We start from the raw sequence: 22,102 nt of genomic DNA, 5'->3' as shown, positions 1-22,102 counted from the left end.
CCAGACTGAAAAAAAAATCAAATTACATGTATCGAAACCCAAAACATCCAGTAAGACTGTGGGAATGTGACTGGATTATTGCGGTCGTTGTTGTATTACTTGGATAGGTGGAGCCTATGCATTATATGATGGTGATCCGTGAATCATAAGTGGGACACAATCACAAGGAGATTTGTGAAACAAACTCTGCAAGGTTCCATATCCTAAATGATTAGGAATTCTAGTCACAAATGTAATACATGTTTTGGTGCTGGATTGATTACCTGAAACGGCAGATGTTATCACCATAACAGGAAAAAAGTATTAAATATATTTACAAAAACAAAAGTAGTGGTTGTTGTACATTTATGAAATAGAGTCGAACACTGAAAAAGTTTTCATTAAACATACCGTTCTTCACTTACAATCTACTACTCAATACTACAAGAAATATTTTTGTGGAACAAAGATTCATACATTCTTCACATGCACCTATTATTATGATCATGTCTACTATACTACTCAGAGAAAAATAGGGATAAAAATAAGAGGCCGCAAAAAAAAGTTCATTCCTCAGGAAAAGAGGTTATCCGTTTACATTAGCATTGATAGGGTTGAACATGGAATCCATCTTCCTTTGAATTTTGTAAATCATTATTCAAAAAGCACAATATCGGATTGTGCATCTGACACTTTAAGCAGGCCCACTTTACTTTGTAGACCTAACAAGTCACCATATCAGATGTCATTGTCTCTGTGGATACTAAGGGCCTTATTAAGACTTCAGTGGTGCCCCAGCGGGGGCGCCACCACAGCATTCGCTGGAGGACCACCAAAGCCACTGAGCAAACCAGTGTAATCTTGATTGAGTGGCGGTGCTGAGGCAGTCTCACGTCGGTGGTATGCTAGGCTCATAGGAGAAATTATTTTTGGAAGTCGAGGAGCACAGATCTGAACTGTCCATTTTGCACCTAGCTCAAGAAGCCACAATTGCATCAAGCCCACTTTGAAGACATATCGCAGCCTCCACAGTAAGCTAGAATCACCATACAAAAATATGCGCTATCATTATTTTACAAGGTCTTCCAGCTCTACAAGTCATTCAGATGTTAAAGCTTAGCCATCTGGATGCTACCTGCCACCAACTACAGCCAATATAAATGATTCATTGATTCAGCTCTTTCTACTTGAAGGGACCCCTTAAATAATCATATACATTTTTATCTTCAGACTAGACTAGAAGGGGGACCAACCCGGAGTGATTCCGCGGCCTTGTCCCATCTGGGTATCTTCCCTTACCAGCTTCGGCCAGTCACCCCTCTCTCCCACAGCCCCAAAGCAAAGAGTTCTGAAGTAGCTACAACACTCTGCTGAACTAAAAAAAAGTGAAAGACAATACTGCTCTGAACCAGATATACCTGTTGCAGCCTACCTGTAGCTATTAGAATAAAATGTTTCATCTTTATTAATTGAATCCATAAAAAACAGGGAAGTAACTTTTCAAACCAAACAGTATAAACGTGACTGCAGCTGTAGATGCATACTTGCCTGAAAATGTAACAAATAACACCATATCTGTACATACAAACAAAAAGAAATCAGGACACAAAACGTAAACCATATTAAATATACCAGCTAATACTACATTTGGGTCAGCCAAGACAGTCTTCCTGTGGATACAATCATTCAATTTTCCCAAACATTCCTGTCCCTCCAATTGAGCCACTGATCCAGCGGTAAGTGGAAATTTAGATTGGAGACAAATGAGCAGGGAGTACCAACTTACGTCTTGGTGCCACGATTGTGATATTGTCCCAGGCTAGAACATCACTGTTATTTTCTCTGACGAATAATCATCAATTTGGAAATTAGCTACCTCCCCTGGTGGCTGATTTGTCAGTTCTGGACAGGAAGGCTCAATATGTCACACTATGGCTTTAACCAGCATGGAAGCACATTAGGTGCCATTGTTTTCATTAAAAATTGGTTTAACGCAGTTTAATCAAGTTGAGTCTGCCTCAAAGGGTGTTTAATTACATGCAACATACACCAATGGTGAGCTCTATCCATACAACAAAATGCAGCATCAACAGAGGGTGAGGCTCCATTAATCTAACTATTAGCAAGTTGTCTACTTACAACCTAAACTCTTGTGCGTACTAATCTAGTGCAAAACTGCTGGCTAAACTGTCAATATGAGGTAAAATAAGCAGACTCTAAAAAATGTCATAGTTTGCTAAAGGGCCTCTGTATTATGTGAGGGCCAATCCACAACATTCACAACTCAAGACTGCCAATATCGTTCTATAAAAAAAGGCAAACCGTCAGCTCCTACACACCCATCAGCCTCATTAACAACAAGAACAAAAATATAGGTCAATGATAACCACATCCTGAACAAAATCCAGAGCGGCTTCAGGGGAGGCCTCTTTACCATAGACCATATTTTCAACCTTTACCATCTTCTATGAGCCTAGGAGTTCTTAGTCAAGAAACAGACTGTTACAATCTTGGACTTTACCCAAGCACTAAACCAGCATTTGCAGGCAATTGCTATGGACGAAACTGGAGAATATGGGTTTGTGCCCAGAATAATAAACCATCATAAACAAAGGGGTAACCACAAATTCACCGGATCCGGGTGTCAATTTGATACAAAAAACAATGGTCCTGGACCAATCTCTTGAATAAGTAATTATTTGGTAATTCTTCTATATTTTTAACATATTACATAGGTAAGCTCACCTTATTTAGGCCCAAGGATATCTATTAGATATATAATGTGCAACAACCAAGAATATTTTGAAAAAAAAGATATTTATTTGATTAAATAGTGAAAGGAAAGGAGGGAAGGTGGGTTGCTCCGGGGAGGAACGTGTGAAGAAAGTGCTCAAGTGGAAAGGAAAAAAAGTTAGAGAATTCAAGGGTAATATTTACAATATTTTAGTGGGACTGATATCCTATAAAGTCTTTATAAACCTGGCCAAACAACACGTAAAACATACAATTTCAATACATATACAAAGAGATTAATCTCCTATGCAGAATGGGGAAAAGGGGACAATAACATAGGTCCAGGTTCAAGGGGGAATTGCGTCGACGTTTCGTTCCGGCTTAACGGCAACCGAGGGAATTTGTAACCTCAGCGGATCTTCCTCAGGACAGGGAACAGGAAGGGGGCAACCCTCAAGGCATTTCAGGAAGGGACTTGAACAGTGAAGACACCCATAGTGAATCACGGTGTGGCCCAATATTTAAGGCAAGGGAAGACCGCCTGGGGCATCGCGGTTCCAAATTAGGAGGCGCTGTTGTAGTATAGACTCCCCAATAGGTAGGCCCAATGGCGATTAAATCAGCTGTATCATACAGGCAATGCAGGTCAAGGATGAACCAACACTGTTGAAAGCGCCGTATCACTCCCGGTATGGTATTTCTATCCACAGGGGATGTCAAGGCGGTAAGGGGCGTCCGCCGTGAGAAATGAATTCTCTTGAAGAAGATTTTCAAAGCGGCTCCGATTTCCAACACGGCTTCAGCAGAGTGAGCGAGTGAATAATAAACAGCATTTACTCAGGTTCAAACACACAAAGCACCAATGACGCAGGATCCAAACCATTTTACACTAACTAATGTATGAAACAAGGTTGCATCAGGCTATCTTAGCTATTTAAATTTAATCTATACAGAAATGGCATGTACACCAAGATATTTGAATTCCCACAAGTCAGACCTAGAATTAATGAAGCAAATATTGCTCGGCTCCTCTATATAGATGATTCTATTTTAGGATAGATGCAAAACCCTTGTAGACCCAACACAATCTAATGCGAAGCTACTCTGCCAATCCAACTAAATCAAAGGTTATGGTCTGGTGTTCTCAAGAAATAAGTGTGTTAGACAAAGTATTATCCTTGGGAAACCATCCAAACTCAGTGGCAAGTAACTTCAAGTATCTAGGAGTGGCATTGGCCATCTCTCATACCTTGAAGAATTACACTATGGATGCACTGGTGCAGACCCCCACAAGGGCTGCATGGGGCATCAAACAATTAACCAAAAAACAGCAATATGCAGCCACAAAACTAAGACATGTAATACAAGTGGCAGTGGGAGGAATTGTATGCTAGGGAAGAAATATATGAGGTGTGGACACATCAGCAATAGGTTGCTTGGAGGGGAACTGTGGAAAAGTCTTGACTTCCCTTGGCCTTCAACAACTACACAACTGGAAGCAGATTTAGGGTACATGCTAGTTGAAGACTGAGCAGAAAATGCCATTACGCACTATGGTGTCAAGACAGAATTCAGCAAAGCATGGAAGGAGGCCTTAAAAATCTAAAAACCTGCTTATAATCCATCTATGCAATTTGCTTACTTCCATGAACAAAATAGAACTTCAAGATCCTCAGTCCTCCCTAAAGGTCAGAAAAAGGGGGCTTCAGTACTGCTACAACAAGGACTACAGGAAAGGAACGCCAAGAAAAATTGCACAATTATTGAAAAACACAACAGCTTCCTCAGGCCAAAAATGTTCAGAAGTGTGGAAAAGAAACTCAGAGCCAAGATCACACTATCTCAAAAAATACTATTATGCATGGCCTGCAGCAACACTCTTCTGCTTAATGGTGTTCTGGCTAAAAGATCTCAAGCTAAGTTGCTAGCATGCCCATGCTGTAACTACCAACAGTAAACCTTAGTTCACTTCCTAAAACTTGCAATCAAATTCATAAAATAAAATATGGTCAGACTAAATGACTAAAAGCACAATGGTTCACCATCCAGCCCAGGACAATGAAGAAAACCTTGTACAAACAGGCAACTTCTTAGAAGAAGCTTGGCGCTTCAGCAACCTCAAACTGAAAGCAATGGACATTTTCTACAAGATGTACATACAGGTACCAAAACAGTCTGTAACCATAATCTTCTACTTAGTCAATCCCTAAACTTCTACATCTAGCTCATTCCTACAGTTATCTCATTCTTCCCTTTTTCCTTCATGGCTGTTTTTCTCATTACTCTATGTGTACCCATTCCCATACTGCTTCCCCTAGACAAATCCACCTTTCTTTTCAATCTTTTCCATAACATTTTTTTCCATTCTCACTCTTCCTTCTTTGTATCACTGTAAAATGACACTCTTTTCCACTCTCTTGGCAGAACTCTAACTTTTTTCATGTTCACAGATCATTATGCATTACTGTCTTCATTTATCGTTCAACAAAAGATTTTTCAATTAAAGTGTGACTAGCAACAAACTAAAACAGTCCACAGCCTCAACACCGTATGCTATGTACTGTAAGACAATCTGGCCACAACTGACTGAGTTTTCTTCGTACAGTTTGGCACATGCAGTGCACTTGTGTCCAGCTCAAAGCATCGATGTAGGCTGTGATCTTATCAGACAGGTTTCTCAAAGGTGGAGTACATGATTTTCAAGCCAGCATTTAAGTGGCAGGAACCTCAAGTAGATTCAAATGTGCGACCCCTAAGAAAAGGCTTCTCAGTCTTCACTAGTAATGTGTACACTGAACGCTTACGCCAGTGTTCTGAATGTGCATACTGAGCTTGGTTCGCAAGTACAGGCCCACACTAAATTTAAAAAAATCATACTACTTGGGTGATGTTCCCTAAGTCACAATTTTGTGACTTAGGGAACAAAAAAGGTGTTGAGATTCCCATAGAATGGTCAATTTCACTTTCTGGCATATTTTGTCAATCAAACTTTCATAGTATAAAATCAATCTTATTTTTATCCCAAATCCGTTAAGTAATTCTGTGCTTTGGTTTGTATTGAAGATCCAATTAAAATCTTTCATACACGTATTTGTGCTTTTTGACTGCATTTTGCTCATCTTCAGTGCACTTCAGGCTGCATGTATCACTTCAAGGGACATAAAGTTATCAGTTTAAAATTAGAAGTACATCTGATAGCAGTAGATCGTGTGGATGGTAAATCTGTGCCCCTGCTCCATGCTGTGCATATCCTGACACTGACATCACCATCAGTCTTGGCCGATGTATTATTATTATTTTTTAAATAACCGTATTCATTGGCTCTTTCAGATATAAACAATATATAGTTAAAGCAATATATGGTCAAACAGGCATTTGCTGCCCCATCCACAGTAAAGGTCTCCAGATGACGGGACAGAATCTCGGTTATAGAGTTAAGTCATGTCCTGTGCCTTCATTCTGCTTGGTTCCTAGCAACATTCCAGCCCTGTGGCTCAGAATTTGTTTTTTCCAGGCCAACTATTTCCCCTTGGCGATACACAGTGGTTCGAGAGCCACTACATTATGCAGCGGAGACCCAAGGCACAGTACACACACGTCTCAGTCAAGGCTTAGCTAGGACCCCACCTGCCACCACCCCCCCTTGCATGCTGGTCCTCTTCAGGAATTTTCCTTTATGTCTGAAAGTATCTTCAAATAGTTTGATTATAAACAAGGCACAGTGTTGTAAATCGTAGTTAACAGGCATGACTGAGGGATAGAGCAGTGCATTGACCTGCAAATTCTTAGAAAACATCTTGTTTTTTCCCTTTGCTCTCCTTCTTTATCATTTATCGCCTGCATTACATGTATTATATTGGTTTATCATATGTGATCTGATCATCCTGCTGTAATTTGTATAATCAACAAAATGCTAATAAAAAAGATATTTAAGGAAATGTTTAAAAGTATCTTGAGAACACCTCGTGGTACTAGTAGCCTTGGAGAGGATGGCCAAAATAATCTGATTATCTTGTCAGGGCCTTACAGGACTCACGTTTTGAGTAGGCCATGTTCGGCAGCTAGGACATCATGGATTGATTTAAGAGTGGCAAAGTTAACAACACTGAGCCAAGGAGACCACATAGGCAAGCTTTGTGAGTTACCGAAACCTCGATCGAGAATTTTGATTTGGGCACACTGATGCAGTTACCTTATTTGCCTCTAAACTGAAAGGCAGTAGAATCCCTATAATTGTGCTTACTAGGTCTCACCTGCAACAGCGTTGTGCTGCATGCACTCTTGCTTGCGAGGGGTTTTGTTTACAACAAAAAGCTTGGCTATTGCTTACCATTTCTTGGCTTCACTGTCAGTCTTCTGTGCTGCCTCCTAAAAGGCCAGCGAATGCCAGTGGTCACATAATTTTCTTTCTATGGAGCATAGGCCAAGCACAGATGGATTCAACTTAGTGCCCGTCCGCTGATCTCACTGAGATTGAGGTGCAGGTTCAAGGACACTTCCTATGTTTGGAGCTCTCGAGCTGCTGTCTCCATTCGCTATGTTTTCAAACCCTTTTTGGACATGGTTTATCTACCCTGCATCTTTTGGCTTACTCGTACAACAATCCAATTACATGTTATGTGGGTCAGATTAAGCAGCTATAATGTATAAGTGCCACATTAACAACACATTTGCACCGTCACAATGCTTGCCGTGCCACACCAACTTTCATTAACTTTCAGCCATCCATCTCCTTTATGCCTCATACCTTTGTGTTGATTTTAAGTTTGGTTTCTTGTTTAATTACTTACACCCACAAATGTACTACTCTACACCACTCTACTCTATGGCACTCTGCTCTACTCTTCGCCACTTTATACAATTCTACGCCTCTACACTCTACCCAACTTCACTGTACGCCACTCCACTTACATTTAGCCATGCCGAATAACAGCCACACTGCTGTAGAACATGGATAAAAGACATTTTGTAAAGTTACTAGCTTGCAATTGGCGAAACCTATTGGCTTGGCCGATGCTTGTTCATTCAGCAGTAGGAATTATACACTTGCTTACATGGACGTGTATACACTAGGATCTATTTTCCGTTTATAAACTTTTCTGTAACAGGTTAACTTCTGACACTCAGTGAAACATTTAATACATTTTAAAAGGATAACAATTTAGAACAAACGGAAAATGCTCATGTATGTACTTATTTATTGCCTGAATCCAAGAGTAAGTTTGCTGCAGAATAACTATTTACACCTTAAACTCTGAAGAAGAATAAAAGAACATGTGCTCTTAGTTAAAAGCTTGGTACAGCTTAGATATTTCCTTCTGCTATAAAAGCATGAGTTACTATTGCTAAACTTGGTGGTATACTTATCGGCATTGCAAGCTTTCAAATGTTAGAACCAAAACTTAAGAGATTGCTTTCTTTACAGTGATATTTTACAATTTAAATACACACTGTCCTGATCTGCATTTTGAATGGGGTTTCAATACGGAATGCATTTTGAACTTCGAAATAACATTGTAAAAATGGGACAATTTACAATGTCCTATTTATAAAGAAGAAGAAAAATTACCAACATAGTTATTAATCCATAGAAAAAAAGCTTAATGGGAAGCTGCTATTGGCCTATACAACCACTGGATGGGAAATACAGCCATAGTAGATGAGAGCAAATGAACATGGAGTCCAAGAGCAATGTTGGCCTTTAAATACCGGTAGAATAACCGTTCAATGATCTACCACAGAGGATATCTGTAGGAAGCTGGGTTTCTGTTGCAGTAACCCCCCACTTTTTGCCAGACTACTGATGCACTTTTACTTGATGTGCCCTGGATCCCTGCAAATCAGGTTCCCAGTGCCTGTGTTCTTTCCCAAAACTGTACCTTGTACCCTCAATTGGTACCTCTCTGGCCACATGTTAGTCCCTGGTAAAAGGTACCATGGGTACCCAGAACACAGTGTTAGAGAAGGCCTCTAAGGGCTGCAGCACTTATTGTGCCACCCTTAGAGGCCCTGTACCTTTACACACACACACTGCCATTTTAGGCTGCGTGTTCTGATGCAGAGAAAAATGAAGAGTCGACATGGCACACATCACTGTGTGCCATGCCTACAACCCACTGCCCTGGCATAGGTCAGCCACCCCTCTAGCTGGGTGCACTATACCAGTGGTGAGGGTACAGGTGAATGAGCCTTGTACCCCCTACAGTGTCTAGACCAATTCTTAGACAGTGTAAGTGTAGTAATGCCATTAAGAGTATATGGTGATGGGAGTTTGCCCACGAGACATGTTTCTGGATCCCTGAGGTGGGAACCTTTGCTCCCTGAGCCCAGAAGCAAAGCCTGTCCTGGGTGGATGTGTTCACACCTTCCTCAGGCCAGGAAGAGCCATCAATGGCAGGGGAGCTTCAAAGGCCTTGCTGCCTTTGTAATGCGACCCCCAGTCTCTCCTGCTATCAGGGGTAGGGCCCCTTCCTCTCTCCCCTCCTTTTCGGCGGGAAGACAGGTGGGAAAAATTGGCCAGCCCAGAAGGTGTGCTCACCTCTGCCAACACCACCCCTCAGGTGGGGGAGGCGAGGTGAAGCCCATTTTTCAGTGCCCGCCATCTTGCAGTCAAGCAGGCACTCCCCAATCAGGATTAGGGATTGTGCCCACTTCCCCACGTGGGGTGAGCACACCAAGGGTGTAGTCACTCTAAGGTCAGTAGCCCATTGGCTACTGACCTCGAGACCCCTAAAACGCCCCTAAATACAGTATTTAGGGGGCAGCCATGAACCAAGAAGTCAAGATTCCTGCAACCAAATAAGGACGAAAGAAGATGCCCAGCAGAGGAGACTGCAGAGAAGAAATGACTTGGCCCCAGCACTACCGGCCCGTCTGCCGTTTCCAGAGAATCTTGCACCAAAAGCCGACCTGTCCTGCAGCCAGCGACCTCCAAGACTCCTGGAAGGACTGACTGCCTTCAACAAAGACTGGATCTCCTGCGAACAGCAGGTCTGTTCAAAAGGAAACTCCCAAAACAGACTCTGAGCCTGCTGAGGACAGAGAAACCCGACCCCTGGAACCACCACTGCACCCATCGCCTACGGGCCGAGTTCGAGTGGCCCACCGGTCCCAGCGAGGGCCCCCAGCGCTCCAGAGTCCGAGTCCACCATGGGTTGACCCCTCCAGGACTCCCCGACGTTGCCTGCAGTTTCCGCACGGAGACCCCCCACCAACTACGAGTGACCAGGCAAGGTGAAATCTAACCTCAATAGACACTTCTGCATCCAGCTGCCTTGCGCCCCGGAGAAGAGAACCCGAGGTGCACCTACGTCCCCGAGCCCTCCAACTTACCTGCCCAGCTGTTGGTTTCTCCCGGAAGTCTTCCTGGACCGAGTCTGCAGCTACAATCCAGAACTGGCAACTTCCATTGAAAACAGGGAACCCAGCCGCCCCTGCGCCGCTATGGGTGCACCTTGTGTGCTAAACCAAATCCCCCTTTGCCCTGAGCCTAACACCATCAGCTTGGCTCCCACAATCTTGTGGTCTGCTCGTAAGCAGTCACAAACCGGAGGTCCCCTATCCCCCATTGGATAACACTGGGCCTCAGCACTCTGCACCCGGCCGCCCTAGTGCCGCCGAGGGTGTTTCAAGATCACATCCTTGACTCTGGGGGAACCCTGGTTCTAACCCCAGAATACCAACTCCCACAACAAAGTACTTAGCTGTTAACCGGTAACTTCATTTCCTTCCATAGGACTGCATTGACTGCTTTTCTTGTAAATTGTTTTGTGTGGAGTTGGTTTGTATGGAACATAGACAAAACTGCAAATGTACTAAAAGTGATTTACTTACCTTTTGCCTAGGAAATGTCTGTGTGTGATATCTAGGCATATCACACTGATTAGCAAAAGTAATCTGAAAAGTAATCCGAAAAGTAATGTACAAAGTAATCTGAAAAGTAACTGAACAGCAATTTCAAAACATTGACTTACCTGTAATTCAAGTAGCTGCATTTGTACCTGCATTCAATTGTAAAACATTGCATACGTTGTTGCAAAGTATTGTTTCACTTACCTGCACCAGGCTTGGCTTGGTTCTAGAAATAAAATAATCTAATATTTTTATACAAATAAAATTGGTCTGGGATCAGTCTTTGAATGTGTGACATCATTTACTGATTGAGTGTGTACAACAAATACTTAACCCTACCCTCTAATAAAGCCTTACTGCTTGCCCACACTACCACAAATAGAGAGTAAGGTGCTATCAACATTTAACTCTGCCTACCTTTGAGTTTCCACTGGACTCTGTGCACGCTACACCTCACTTTGGTATAGTATATACAGAGACAGCTTCCTACAATATACATATATAATGGTGACAAGTTGAGTACCCAACTCAAAACCAATCTACAGGAGGGGAATTGCACTCTGTCACTTACGTAAACCCAGCCAATGGAATGCTAACAAGTCAGTTGAAGAAATCCAGACAAAGTTTTTGTGCACTGAAAAGGTTTGTGATTTTGGAAGAAAAAGCAAACGCTGAGAAAACACTCAGGAGCCAGATGAAGCAAATGCTAAACTGACAAAAAGCAGGATGAAGGAGTCACCATGCTCTGCATAAGCATAAAAAGCTTTATTCAGCCGCAGGAAGCAACCTACACCTCAGGCAAACCAAGAGCTGGTGATTACACCTCCACTAAACCTAACAGGACAGCATGCCCTTTGAGTACCCGTACATTTTCATGGCCATACCCATTGAAGGAAACAATCACTGCATTTGATAAAAAGCTTTGGCAAAGCCAACAGGTCTTGTCTATGAGACCTATTGACTTTGGCAATGATTTTTAGCCATGTTGTACAGCAGATTGGCTGCAGCATTGTTGAAAATGTTTAAAAAAAGCAATATGAAGTGACCGTCGCATCATTTTATAGGCGTTCACCAATAAGGTTGAGCAAGCCTACAAAATGACGAGCATTTTTATCTTTTTATTTACCAATCTGAGATTGATTAACACAACAATTTGTGCAAAATGCACCTGCTATAGTGCGAATGCTCTAATTATATGTAACGCTTATGCGCTTTTTGATTATAGCACTAATGTGATTTTTTTTTTTTTAAGAGTTGTGTGGGTGGAGCAGGCAGGGTATGAAGCAATTAGGAGGACTGGAGAGAAGAATGTCGGAGGCCAATCTAAGCACTGGCAAGAGGAAACACTGGGGAAGAAGGAGGTCAGTGTTGAGTGGGTAGTCAGGAATGGGGAAGCAAAATGACGGCGGAGGATGAGTGGGGATGGGGAAGCAAGAAGAGCAACAAAAGGAGTGCGGGTGAGGAAGAAGAAAGAACAGCAACTGAGGGAGGGAGTGCACGGGGAGAAACACAGGCAAGACTGAGCAACATGAAGAACATTGGGACAGCTGGAAAACACATGCACTCTTGTAGAGTGCTTGAGCAAATAGAAAAAAAGTAGCACATGGAAAGGAAGCAGAGGAAGGACAAGCAATGGGTCCATGTTCCAGGGGAGGGGCAATCTGCAAAAGAGGCAGTAAAGCCCACAGAAGCTAAAGATTAAAAAGCAAGCCAATGAGGGTTACAAAGCCAACTAATGTTAGGCAATGGGCAGGTTCAAGGCCCACTAAGTTAACAATACACCTTACTCCCTTATGTGCAGTCTGATCTACTGTGATAGTGCGCAGCCCCTGTGGGCCAGTCATTGTTTTCTGATATGCTGGAACACTTCGACTACTAGCAGCCGGCCCTGGTGGTTGTAGGCCCGTGTTTGTAACCCTTTTTGTGCACAATAAAATCTTTAAAAAAAAAAAAAAAAAAATACACCTTACAACAGCTGGCACAAGCGCAGTCTTGGGCAAGATCTAAAAAATGGCCTAAAGTGGAGTTCTAATACAATCACAATCACAACCACATATTGACAAGAACGGGTGCACAATCTACATTACCCACAAAATCATTCACAAAGAAAACCACATGCATCAAAGCGTACCCCATATTCAGGGCAAGAGAAATGTAATAAGTGAATACCACAAACAAGGAACAGACAAGATGAGAGGAGGTAAAGGCCTACAAAATGGAAACATGCAAGTCTTCAAAATCAATGCAGAATAGTTCACTGGTTGACATGCACTTGAGGACAAACTTGCCAACACCATACATGGACACATTGCACCCGTACCTCATTCAAATTCCAGAGGGAAAAAAACAGCAATCTGGCCTATGGCAATGTAGCTAGCTTATGTGACAATAACAGTCTTCTACAGTTGCTTTGCCTTACATACCTACTCTCATGATGAACAGTACAGACATAAAAAAAGTTTGATTCAGGAAAAGCACAAAACTGTAAAACTATACCAAAACAACTGTGAATGCATGCAAAGATTCAGCTTCAAAACCAACACCTTCAATTACGTTCTTGTCGCACCCAGAAAAATGTCCCTAATGCAATGGCCCCACAGTCAAGACTGCCATTCACAGTCTATGATACGTTTTCGCTAGTCTTCTGCTAAAAGTAACCTGACAAGCAGTGTCTCACAAAATTCCATCTGCAAGCCTATATGGCATCTGAAAATGCACTAAAAACATACAAGTTGCAGCAAAAAAGCAGAGAGACTTACATCTGTGGTTTCTGCTTGGAAAGAAAACCGCCAATCAAAAACAGCTGGGGGGGGGGGGGGCAGGAGGGAGATTGTTGATGCCCCCAAGGAAGATAGTGGCGTTCGTGTAGAGCTCCGCGGGCCGAGGGATGACTTCCTTACACAGCAGCACCTCCTCCTTTTGTTGATGGTCACCAAAGACAAAATACAAAGTGGAAATGCCTTGGAAAGATTCCACATCATTTAATTAGCTTGCCCAGGTACCATCTCCCTGCCATGTCCTTGCGATGCCCTCTTCTCTTCACAGTGCCAACCATCTTCATTTACGGCCGCAATGGCAGACGCTGGGTGGCCCATAAATATCACTCAAAACGCCCGATATTTCCATTTCACTTACAGAAACGCTCCTTCCTGCTATTTGTTAACCCAAAGTAAGTTTTTTCAAATGACTTTGCATTAACATTTATTTCCCCGTATGGCTCCCTGAGGGTTTTTGGGCTTTCAACACCTTTGCCGTTTCTCCTCATAAGTGCTTCCTCCCATTTATGATTTTTCTTCATGGCATTGTATTTTTTCTAAGCATATGGATTTCTGCATTGTTGCATTACTTTCCCTGAATTATTATTATCATTATACTGCTGAGTCACATTGCCATGCTGTTTTAATGACTGGAAATATACGATAATCTGTGTATACCCGGTTTTATGGACCAACTGAGAAATTAACACATATCTCACAGAGAGACCTAAAAATCATCACCTGAATTCCTTTAGCCGTTTTCCCCATAGTCCACCACATCAGGGATGGAGGATTCCGCTCTTGACTCATCTCACAATTTACATCTCTCTTCAGCTGCCATGGCTGCAGTCACCATTCCTCCATCTGCAGTAGGGACAGGCTCTATCAAACATTTTTTTAAAGATCCTTCCTTACCTTCTAAATCCATTCCCTTGACTTCAATGGACCATTTTTGGGGAGGAAATAGGAGCCTTACGCCCATATATGGAGGAGACCAATGCAAAATTTCAGAGCCTCGATGACAAATAATCAAGGATGGAGGAAAGAATGGTCTGAGCTGAGCATCACATTTCTTCCTTCACTCCACTTCTCTTAAATTCTGCCTACTGTACTAAGCAAGTCAATCACCTCCTCTCAACATTTAGCGTGCTCCTAGACTTGGTCATCTCCCCAATGATGCTTCCACCTGTAAGAGACCTAGGTGTTATTCTCTATTACCTGGAATGCACTGACTTGCTTAGGGTTCACTCCGCAGTCAGTGAGATAAAGATCTTTTGGTCTGGCAATAACATTTACTTCTTGCAAGACAATGCTAAAAATACAGCAGATAGACACAAGGCATGTCTTTCCATGAAACCAGCACTTCGCACTCTTATTGCTCAATACGGACTTTCCCCGTCCCTGTTTTTTCAAGGTCACATACAAGAACAAAATCTCTACCTTCGAGGAGCCTTCATGCCTCAAAGAATTTGTTCAAAGTTGTTAAGCTGAAAAACTGGGTGTATCCAGCTCTACAAAACCTTGACATTTCTTTTTTTGTTGGTCATGTTACTATTAGTTGTTAGCATTTACCTGTTTAATATGTTATTTCAGTTAACTTTTTCTTTCCATTTACAGGTTTTTCTATTTGTTTGCATCTATGCTGTTATTGCTTTAAGTCTCCCTGGTGCCCTCTTTCCAGAGCCCGGATGTGTCATCCTTTCTTGTGGTTTCACCACCCCCCAGACTTTTTGAAAATATGTTTCGGTATGCCCTTTTTCCCCTTTTGTTTTCTGTCTTGTAGTCCTAGTTTCTCATGTATGACCCCTTTTGTTTTTCGCTTTATTTCTATTCCTCAACATTTCTTTTCTATCTTCTGTATTTCATTTTTCATAACTTTAAATTAACCTCTATTTAGTTTTCATTTCCAATGTGGTCCTTTTTACTTTTTCTATTATCTGATATATCACCTCATATTTCTTCTTTATGTCATTAAACACTGTATCTTCGAATGTCACGGGTCTAGGTTCACCTATTAAAAGTCAACATGTTTTAACACACTTATCCAATCTTAAGGCAGACATTGCTCTCATACAGGAATCTCATCTTATATAATCAGAGCCCTTGAAATTGAAGAGGGGGTGGGTTGGTAATGCTTACTTTTCACCAGGTAATGGCAAAAAGAATGGGGTTACCACTTTATGTCACAAATCTCTAAATGTTTGTCTGAACTCGCAAGAAACTGATACTCAAGGACAATGGCTACTTACCAATCTTATCATTGACCATTCCCTTTTTCCATTTTTAATGTAGATGGTATCACCTCTACAGATTTCCAATTTTGGTCAAATGTCACTCAAAAATGTATGCATTGTCTGGAAGACCAATTTATTTTTGCAGGAGACTAATAAGCTTGTCAACCCCTTTATTGACAAATTCATCATATTTGTCTCAAACATTACTTGTTCAGGCACTTAATGTGCACTTATTGATGCTTGGAGACTCTCTAAACCAACTCTCCATGAATACACAAACTATTCACCTACTCACCATACAGTTACAAATCAACTATAACTTCATCTCACATACTCGCTCTCAAACGCTTCACTCGGTCAAAATAGGATCCCTTTTAATCTCTGATAATGCCTCGGTTTCCATTCAACTAGCCATCCTAGCAAACACCACCACGCCTAACAGAAAAGGATATAATTCACTACAGTCGGATACTTTTTTCCTTTGGCTTTTTCTATATTTTTACACTAATTCTTCCATGACAATCATAATGACGAGATTTTTTGTAGTATTATTTGGGATGCTTTCAAAGCTACGGCTAGAGACTTAAAAATTGGATACGCCTCCAAGAAAAAGAAAACCTTCACAGCAAAAAACAAGCTTTTTGCTAAAATAAAACTCTTGGACCACACACATTACTCTTCCAAATCCAGAAATTGTTTACAAGAACTCATCAATAGCAAATCACAATTTAACAAATTGACTACTGATAACGCCTCTTTCTTCTTACTCAAATCCAGTGCCAAATATTATGGGGGTCAAAACAAATCAGGCACACTACTTGCAAATTATCTCAAGATTTTTAACAATAGACACAAATTTGACTCTATCCAAGATACTCACTCAAACCTATTACATGAAGTGCCCGACATATTACAAGTATTTGCTAATTTTATAAATCCCTCTATACTGAACACTGTCCAGTTGACTTTGACAGATTATCTTTCAAACACAAATATATCTTCTGATCCTTATTTAGACTTATAAGACCTAGAAGTAGACATCTCTATGGTAGAACTCCACATTGCACTATCCCCCTAAAATCTGACATAGATCCAGGTTTACTGCTGAATTTTGTTTACACTCTTTTTTAAACAACTTCGTCCCCACTTACACTCTCATTTTTTTTCTTCACAAGGGTCAATCGTCTGGCTCCTTCCTAGACGCCCTCTTTTATCTCATTCCAAAGGATGGCAAAGATCCACAGTTATGTCGTATTTACAGACTTATATCACTAATCAACATGGATTACAAAATCTTTTCTAAAGCATTAGCCCTTCGTTTAGAATTTATTTTACCCAAACTCCTTTTAAAAAGAACAATCTGGCTTCATCAACATAGGATACCTATCCGATAATACACATTTGATGTTTGACATCCAGTCAAAATCTACTTGTTTAACTACTTCATTAGTTGCAATTCCCATAGATGCTCAAAAAGCTTTCGACCATGAAATTGCCCCTTTATTTTCCATACCATTAAGTGGTTCGGTTTTGGATCTAAAATCAATGCCCTCATTTCTCTTTTATACACTTCACCCCAAGCAGCAATTTTTGCCAATGGGCTCACCTCCAAAAACTTTACACGGAGGTGTACGTCAAGATGCCCTTTTCACCATTTCTTTTCAACCTTGCATTGGAACCTTTCCTCTCCAGGATTAGCAAAACCCTGCTATACATGGCTTTTCATGGAACACTCTACAAATCAAATTGGCTGTCTATGCAGACGACATTCTTTTATTTATCTCACAACCCTCAAATTCAATTCCAGATCCCCTACAAGAAGTTAATGACTATTCTCTTGTCACTGGCTATAAATTAAATAATGATAAATGTGAAATACCTCCCCTCAACAAATATACCTATAAAAGTATAGTTTTTTTTAACTACCAATTTTTCTTGTAACGCCTCAAAAATTAAATACGTGGGATCACTCAAAATCTCAATTTCATGGAGTCTTGATTATTGTATCCAGAATATATCCACCTTAGTTAATCATTGGCACCCACTCCAACTCTCTTGGTGGAGTCAACTCAATACCATAAACATGGTACTAATACCTATTGTTTTATTCACTATCTTTAACATCCTATAATCCATCCAGTAAATTATTTTTTACGACAAATTAACTTCATGCACTCTTTTTTTTATGGAATAAGAACATATCTTTATTAAAACTGAAATGCCCTAAATCGGACAGTGGCATACATTTCCGACTTCTATAATGACCACTCAGCTCTTATTCTAAAACAATCGATATATTGGATTTCAAATCCTTCTGATCACCATTCTATAAGGATGGACTTTGAGAAATGCTTTCTCGCTCCCTTTACTTTGTGAATATTTGACTTTAAAAAACAAACAAAAAAAAACAACTCAAAACCTCTCTACCCTCATTATCAAACATCTTTGTTCACTGTTAGAATTGCTTTTATAATATACTCCCACTGATACGGTTTCTTTCCTAAATCGTACAATATGGCTTAAGACTTCACTATTATATAAGAATAAGCCCTTTTACTGGAAAGCTTGGAGGAAAACTGGTTTAACATGGATCAATCAACTTTATTCTAACAATTAATTTTGGACATTTTTCTATGCCCAAAACCTTTTTAATCTTCCACCCTCTTTTCGCCTCAAATTTCAACTATTACAAACAATCATTACTGAGGCTCACAACCACTTTCAAACAATAACCCACATCCTGTGCAGCCCCCTTCTAAAGTGAGCACACTTCTTCAGACATCTCCCAAAGCTTCGAGTATTTTTCATGTCTTACAACACCCATCCGATGACTCAGTCTGAAGTTGAGTTAGCAGTTAGCAAGATTTAAGTATAATCTGGCCCATAACTACTTGGCAACAGATTTGGATTAAAATATGTGCCGGCGATACAAAGCAAAGCGGTACAAAAGGGGGTGGTGATGGCCGGAGCATCAGAACCAATGAAACACTCACACCCAGTCAACAGATCTGGGTTTGATCCATCACCGTTCTTTAGCCCACTCTGCCACCCCAGTTCAGACATGGCCATATGCAAATCAGTCGGACCCTGTGCCTCATGGGAACAGTCCAGCCCGAACTGCCAAGCCATGCCTTCCCTGGACCGGAAACAAGCTTCCTAGGACCGGTTTCTGGCATTTCAGCCGTCTTCAGCCAAGCTTGCTTGAATCCAGTGGCAAAGTGAGCAAGGGACTCACATCTGAGCATACCCTGCCAACTTGTGGCGAACAAAGCGGTACAAAAGGGGGTGGTGATGGACGGAGCATCAGAACCAATCAGACACTCACACCCAGTCAACAGATCTGTGTATTTACCTGTACCTCAGTACACGCTTTTTGGATACAAGTTTGGAACCAGTTAAATTCTGTTTTCCATTCTACAGTACCCTTTTCCTCTATCAATATTTTTCTATGTAGTTTGTCTAGTAATTGGAGAGATGTTTCACCCAATACAAGTATCATAGATCTGATGCTAGAAGTGGCCTTTCAACAAAATAACGAAGAATTGGAAGGATTTTACTCAACTATCCTTTCCAGTCTGCTGGCATGCTATTTGCTACAATCACAGATTTGAACTTGCTTATGTAGAACCTCTTTCACTTCTTTTTAAACGTACTGCCTTTTGGTTTCCTGTTACCATGTTTTTGGATCAACAAGCCAGCCCCTAATCTTTTCAATGCCAGCCCCCGCTGAAGAAGTATGTCAACCCCCTTGATTTCTTTATTCTCTTTTCATACAAAATATGTATCTTCTTGTTATGCTTTACTCATTTACATATACAAGTTTTATCGATAATTGTTATTAGATGAGACTTATTTCGGAGCTTGAATATTACTCTTCCCCTATTCCCAATTTATGTTCCCCTTTCCTCCTCCCTCCAATTGTATTTTGTATCTATTTTTATATTTGATTGTATTATTTTGTTATAGGTTATTTATACATAAAAACTTATTTAAACTTAAAAGAAAAACAGTCATTGGGGCCATGTTGCTAACTAAATGGCAAAGGAAGGACCAGTCTCAGCATTGGGTTCTAAAAGATAAGATTCCAAAACGAGAAACAGCCTAGCTGAGTCACCCATGGTGCAAGCAACAACTCACAACTTCAACCCAAACATGTGACAGGCATAAAAAACATAAAAACAGGAGCAAACCACAAGATGAACGTGAGCTGGAATTATTCAGGTCAGGGTCCCTTGAAGACATACTAGACGATTGGTCAAATACTGAACAAACTAATGCAAATCTTTGGAGAGTCTTAGTCATATCTTAATGAGGGGAGCTTGTTCATCTTTCTTCCGGTTATCTGTGGAGCATGTGCTCCCCACTCCTTATTGTTGGGTCATCTAGTCAATGGATCTTACTAAAGTGCAGGCATTGTGCTGGCCTAAGCACACAGGAGCAAGGAGGATGGTCTATAATTAGGAGCCCCCAAGAATCAAGCCACTGCTCTATTTCAGCAAACCTACACGCCCCTAAAGATTTATACTACTCTTTAAAGGGAATATTAATTTTCTACTGGCACAGTTCACTAAAACAGATGCTCATCTGAATATCTTAGCAATCAGAAGTATGGGGCTCTTCTGTCCAGCACTTACATGCTGTGCTTAGTCTGGCTTGGTAAAGGGCCGGCATACCTGGCTGGAATGGTCCCTTAATAAACAGGATTATGTTAAAAGCATAACGAACTCAATCTGCTGGGCTTACCCCTTCATCTCCCTACCCAAGCAGAATCCTTACGGCACAATGCATGGGAGGAAAAAGGCATTGGTTGGAGATATGAAGTTGTAAGGGTAAATGGAAACAAAGATGAAAAGCAGTTTTGATGACCCAAAAGACCAAAACTACAGCTCAGTATCAAATATTCCTTTCCTAGTCAAAATGTTCAATCAAGTACAATCAAGTGCAGAAGTCCTAGAATAAATGACAAGATCAAGCTCAAGTCTTGTTCACACATTCTATAATAGGCTGTACAGGCTTGCTCCAGGAAGGCCAGAAACGTGCCATTTTTTAGGATTGCCACTCACTATGTAACTATGTCCCATTCCGTTTTAACATATGTAAACACATCTTTGGAGGATATCCTAGAACTATAGCATTAACCTGTGTCGCTCCTGGGCGTAGGATGGACACGCCCGTTCTAAAAGCGTAGAATATGCACTTTGGGCTATTGTCCAATCTCAAAATGAAAAATACAAAGTAGCCATTTTCATCTGACCATGCCTATAGGCTTATCTTGACAGCAATCAATTACCCCTTCCAATCACAAGTTTTAAAATAAATGGGAATAAAAAGGTTTTCCCAATATGATGGCCTAAACTGCAACACTGGAACGTGTCAGTCAGTTCCTAGAGCTCTTCTGTGGTGTGCCTTAAGGATCATCATGTTTGTATTATTTGTTCAACATGTACTTCCGCATTTTAACCTCTTGACTTCTCTTTTGGTTATATTTACTACATGTAAACCAATGAGGCACAAACAACCATCAAAAGACAGAGAGACACTAATCTAAACGCTGACTTATTAAACAAATGCTTAGTAGAAAGACTGCTAAATCCAGATAGAAAGTATCTCTTATTTCAATTTCACTCCCATGGCACTTTTCTTTATTGCAGTCTGCCTCTTTCCCAGCTAGAAAAGAGTTTGGGAGTCTTTACAGTTGTTAACCTACTATTGATTACACAAATAGAAGTTCATAAAACATCCTGCTTACACCTTAAAACTCATTAAAAATTAAGTCTTTCACAGGATTCCCACAAAGAATTACTGCTGTATTAACAACAGTAATGTCTGACCTGGATTAAACAAACAGCCTTCAAGTCTTCTTCACTTCCTACTTTTAAGTCTTAAAATGGCAGCTTGAGCACTTTATACATGGATCAAAGACACCACATTTCCCTGCAATACTAGCTCTCCAGTCAGGAGCAATCATTTTCCTTACATTTCTCTTCAGACTTTTCTTTTTACCATATCTTACTTTATCAGAGCACAAATAATGTGAAGAATATTCACTGCAGAGGTTCTTATGGGATGCTCTTCTGAAAAAACACTGCTCCACCCGTGGTCACACTGAGCCTTTCACGAAGATGGTGAACATCTCTTCAACTTACAAGCTTCTAAGCAACTATATCCAGAACAGACATTTATTGAATTGATCCAGAAAGCTCAATCTCTGTTCCGTCAAATTACATTCCTAGATGAATCAACCAGCGAATATTCAAATCTAAAGAGACTGGCTTTTCTAACATATAGGGACATAAAGTTTGTACACTAAGAAAAACAAGACTTAAGTAGCTAACTCAAGAACGAAAAAATCCCAACCCTGCAATGAAACCTATGCAAAAATATGTTGCTAAATGAAAAGATAAAAATACCACTCCCAAAAAAACACTGCATCAAGATACTAATGCCCAAGTAAGAACAGTATTTTGCTAACCTTCTGCTCTACCCCAATATTTTGAAGACTGAACAAGCTTGTTTTACTCACCTATCTATGCACTTAAAATAAACAGA

General features: G+C 40.8%; 1 protein-coding gene across 3 annotated transcripts in view; it reads right to left on the bottom strand.

Annotated features, from left to right (window-relative positions):
* The window catches only part of WWC3 (WWC family member 3), a 457,878-nt gene that overhangs the window by 284,309 nt on the left and 151,467 nt on the right, over window positions 1-22,102 (bottom strand). Inside the window, exon 1 of one of the 3 annotated variants that reach the window (XM_085622193.1) lies at window positions 14,061-14,102. The exons of the other annotated variants lie outside the window; for them this stretch is intronic. Within the exon in view, the coding sequence (XP_085478319.1) occupies window positions 14,061-14,099 (39 nt within the window). The 5' untranslated portion in view covers window positions 14,100-14,102. Of the gene's footprint in view, window positions 1-14,060; window positions 14,103-22,102 lie in introns of those variants that run through there. 3 annotated transcript variants of the gene reach the window in all.

Source organism: Triturus cristatus, chromosome 8 (assembly GCF_964204655.1).
Source record: "Triturus cristatus chromosome 8, aTriCri1.1, whole genome shotgun sequence".
Classification (NCBI taxonomy): Eukaryota; Metazoa; Chordata; class Amphibia; order Caudata; family Salamandridae; genus Triturus; species Triturus cristatus.
This window is presented reverse-complemented; position numbering and strand designations above follow the sequence as displayed.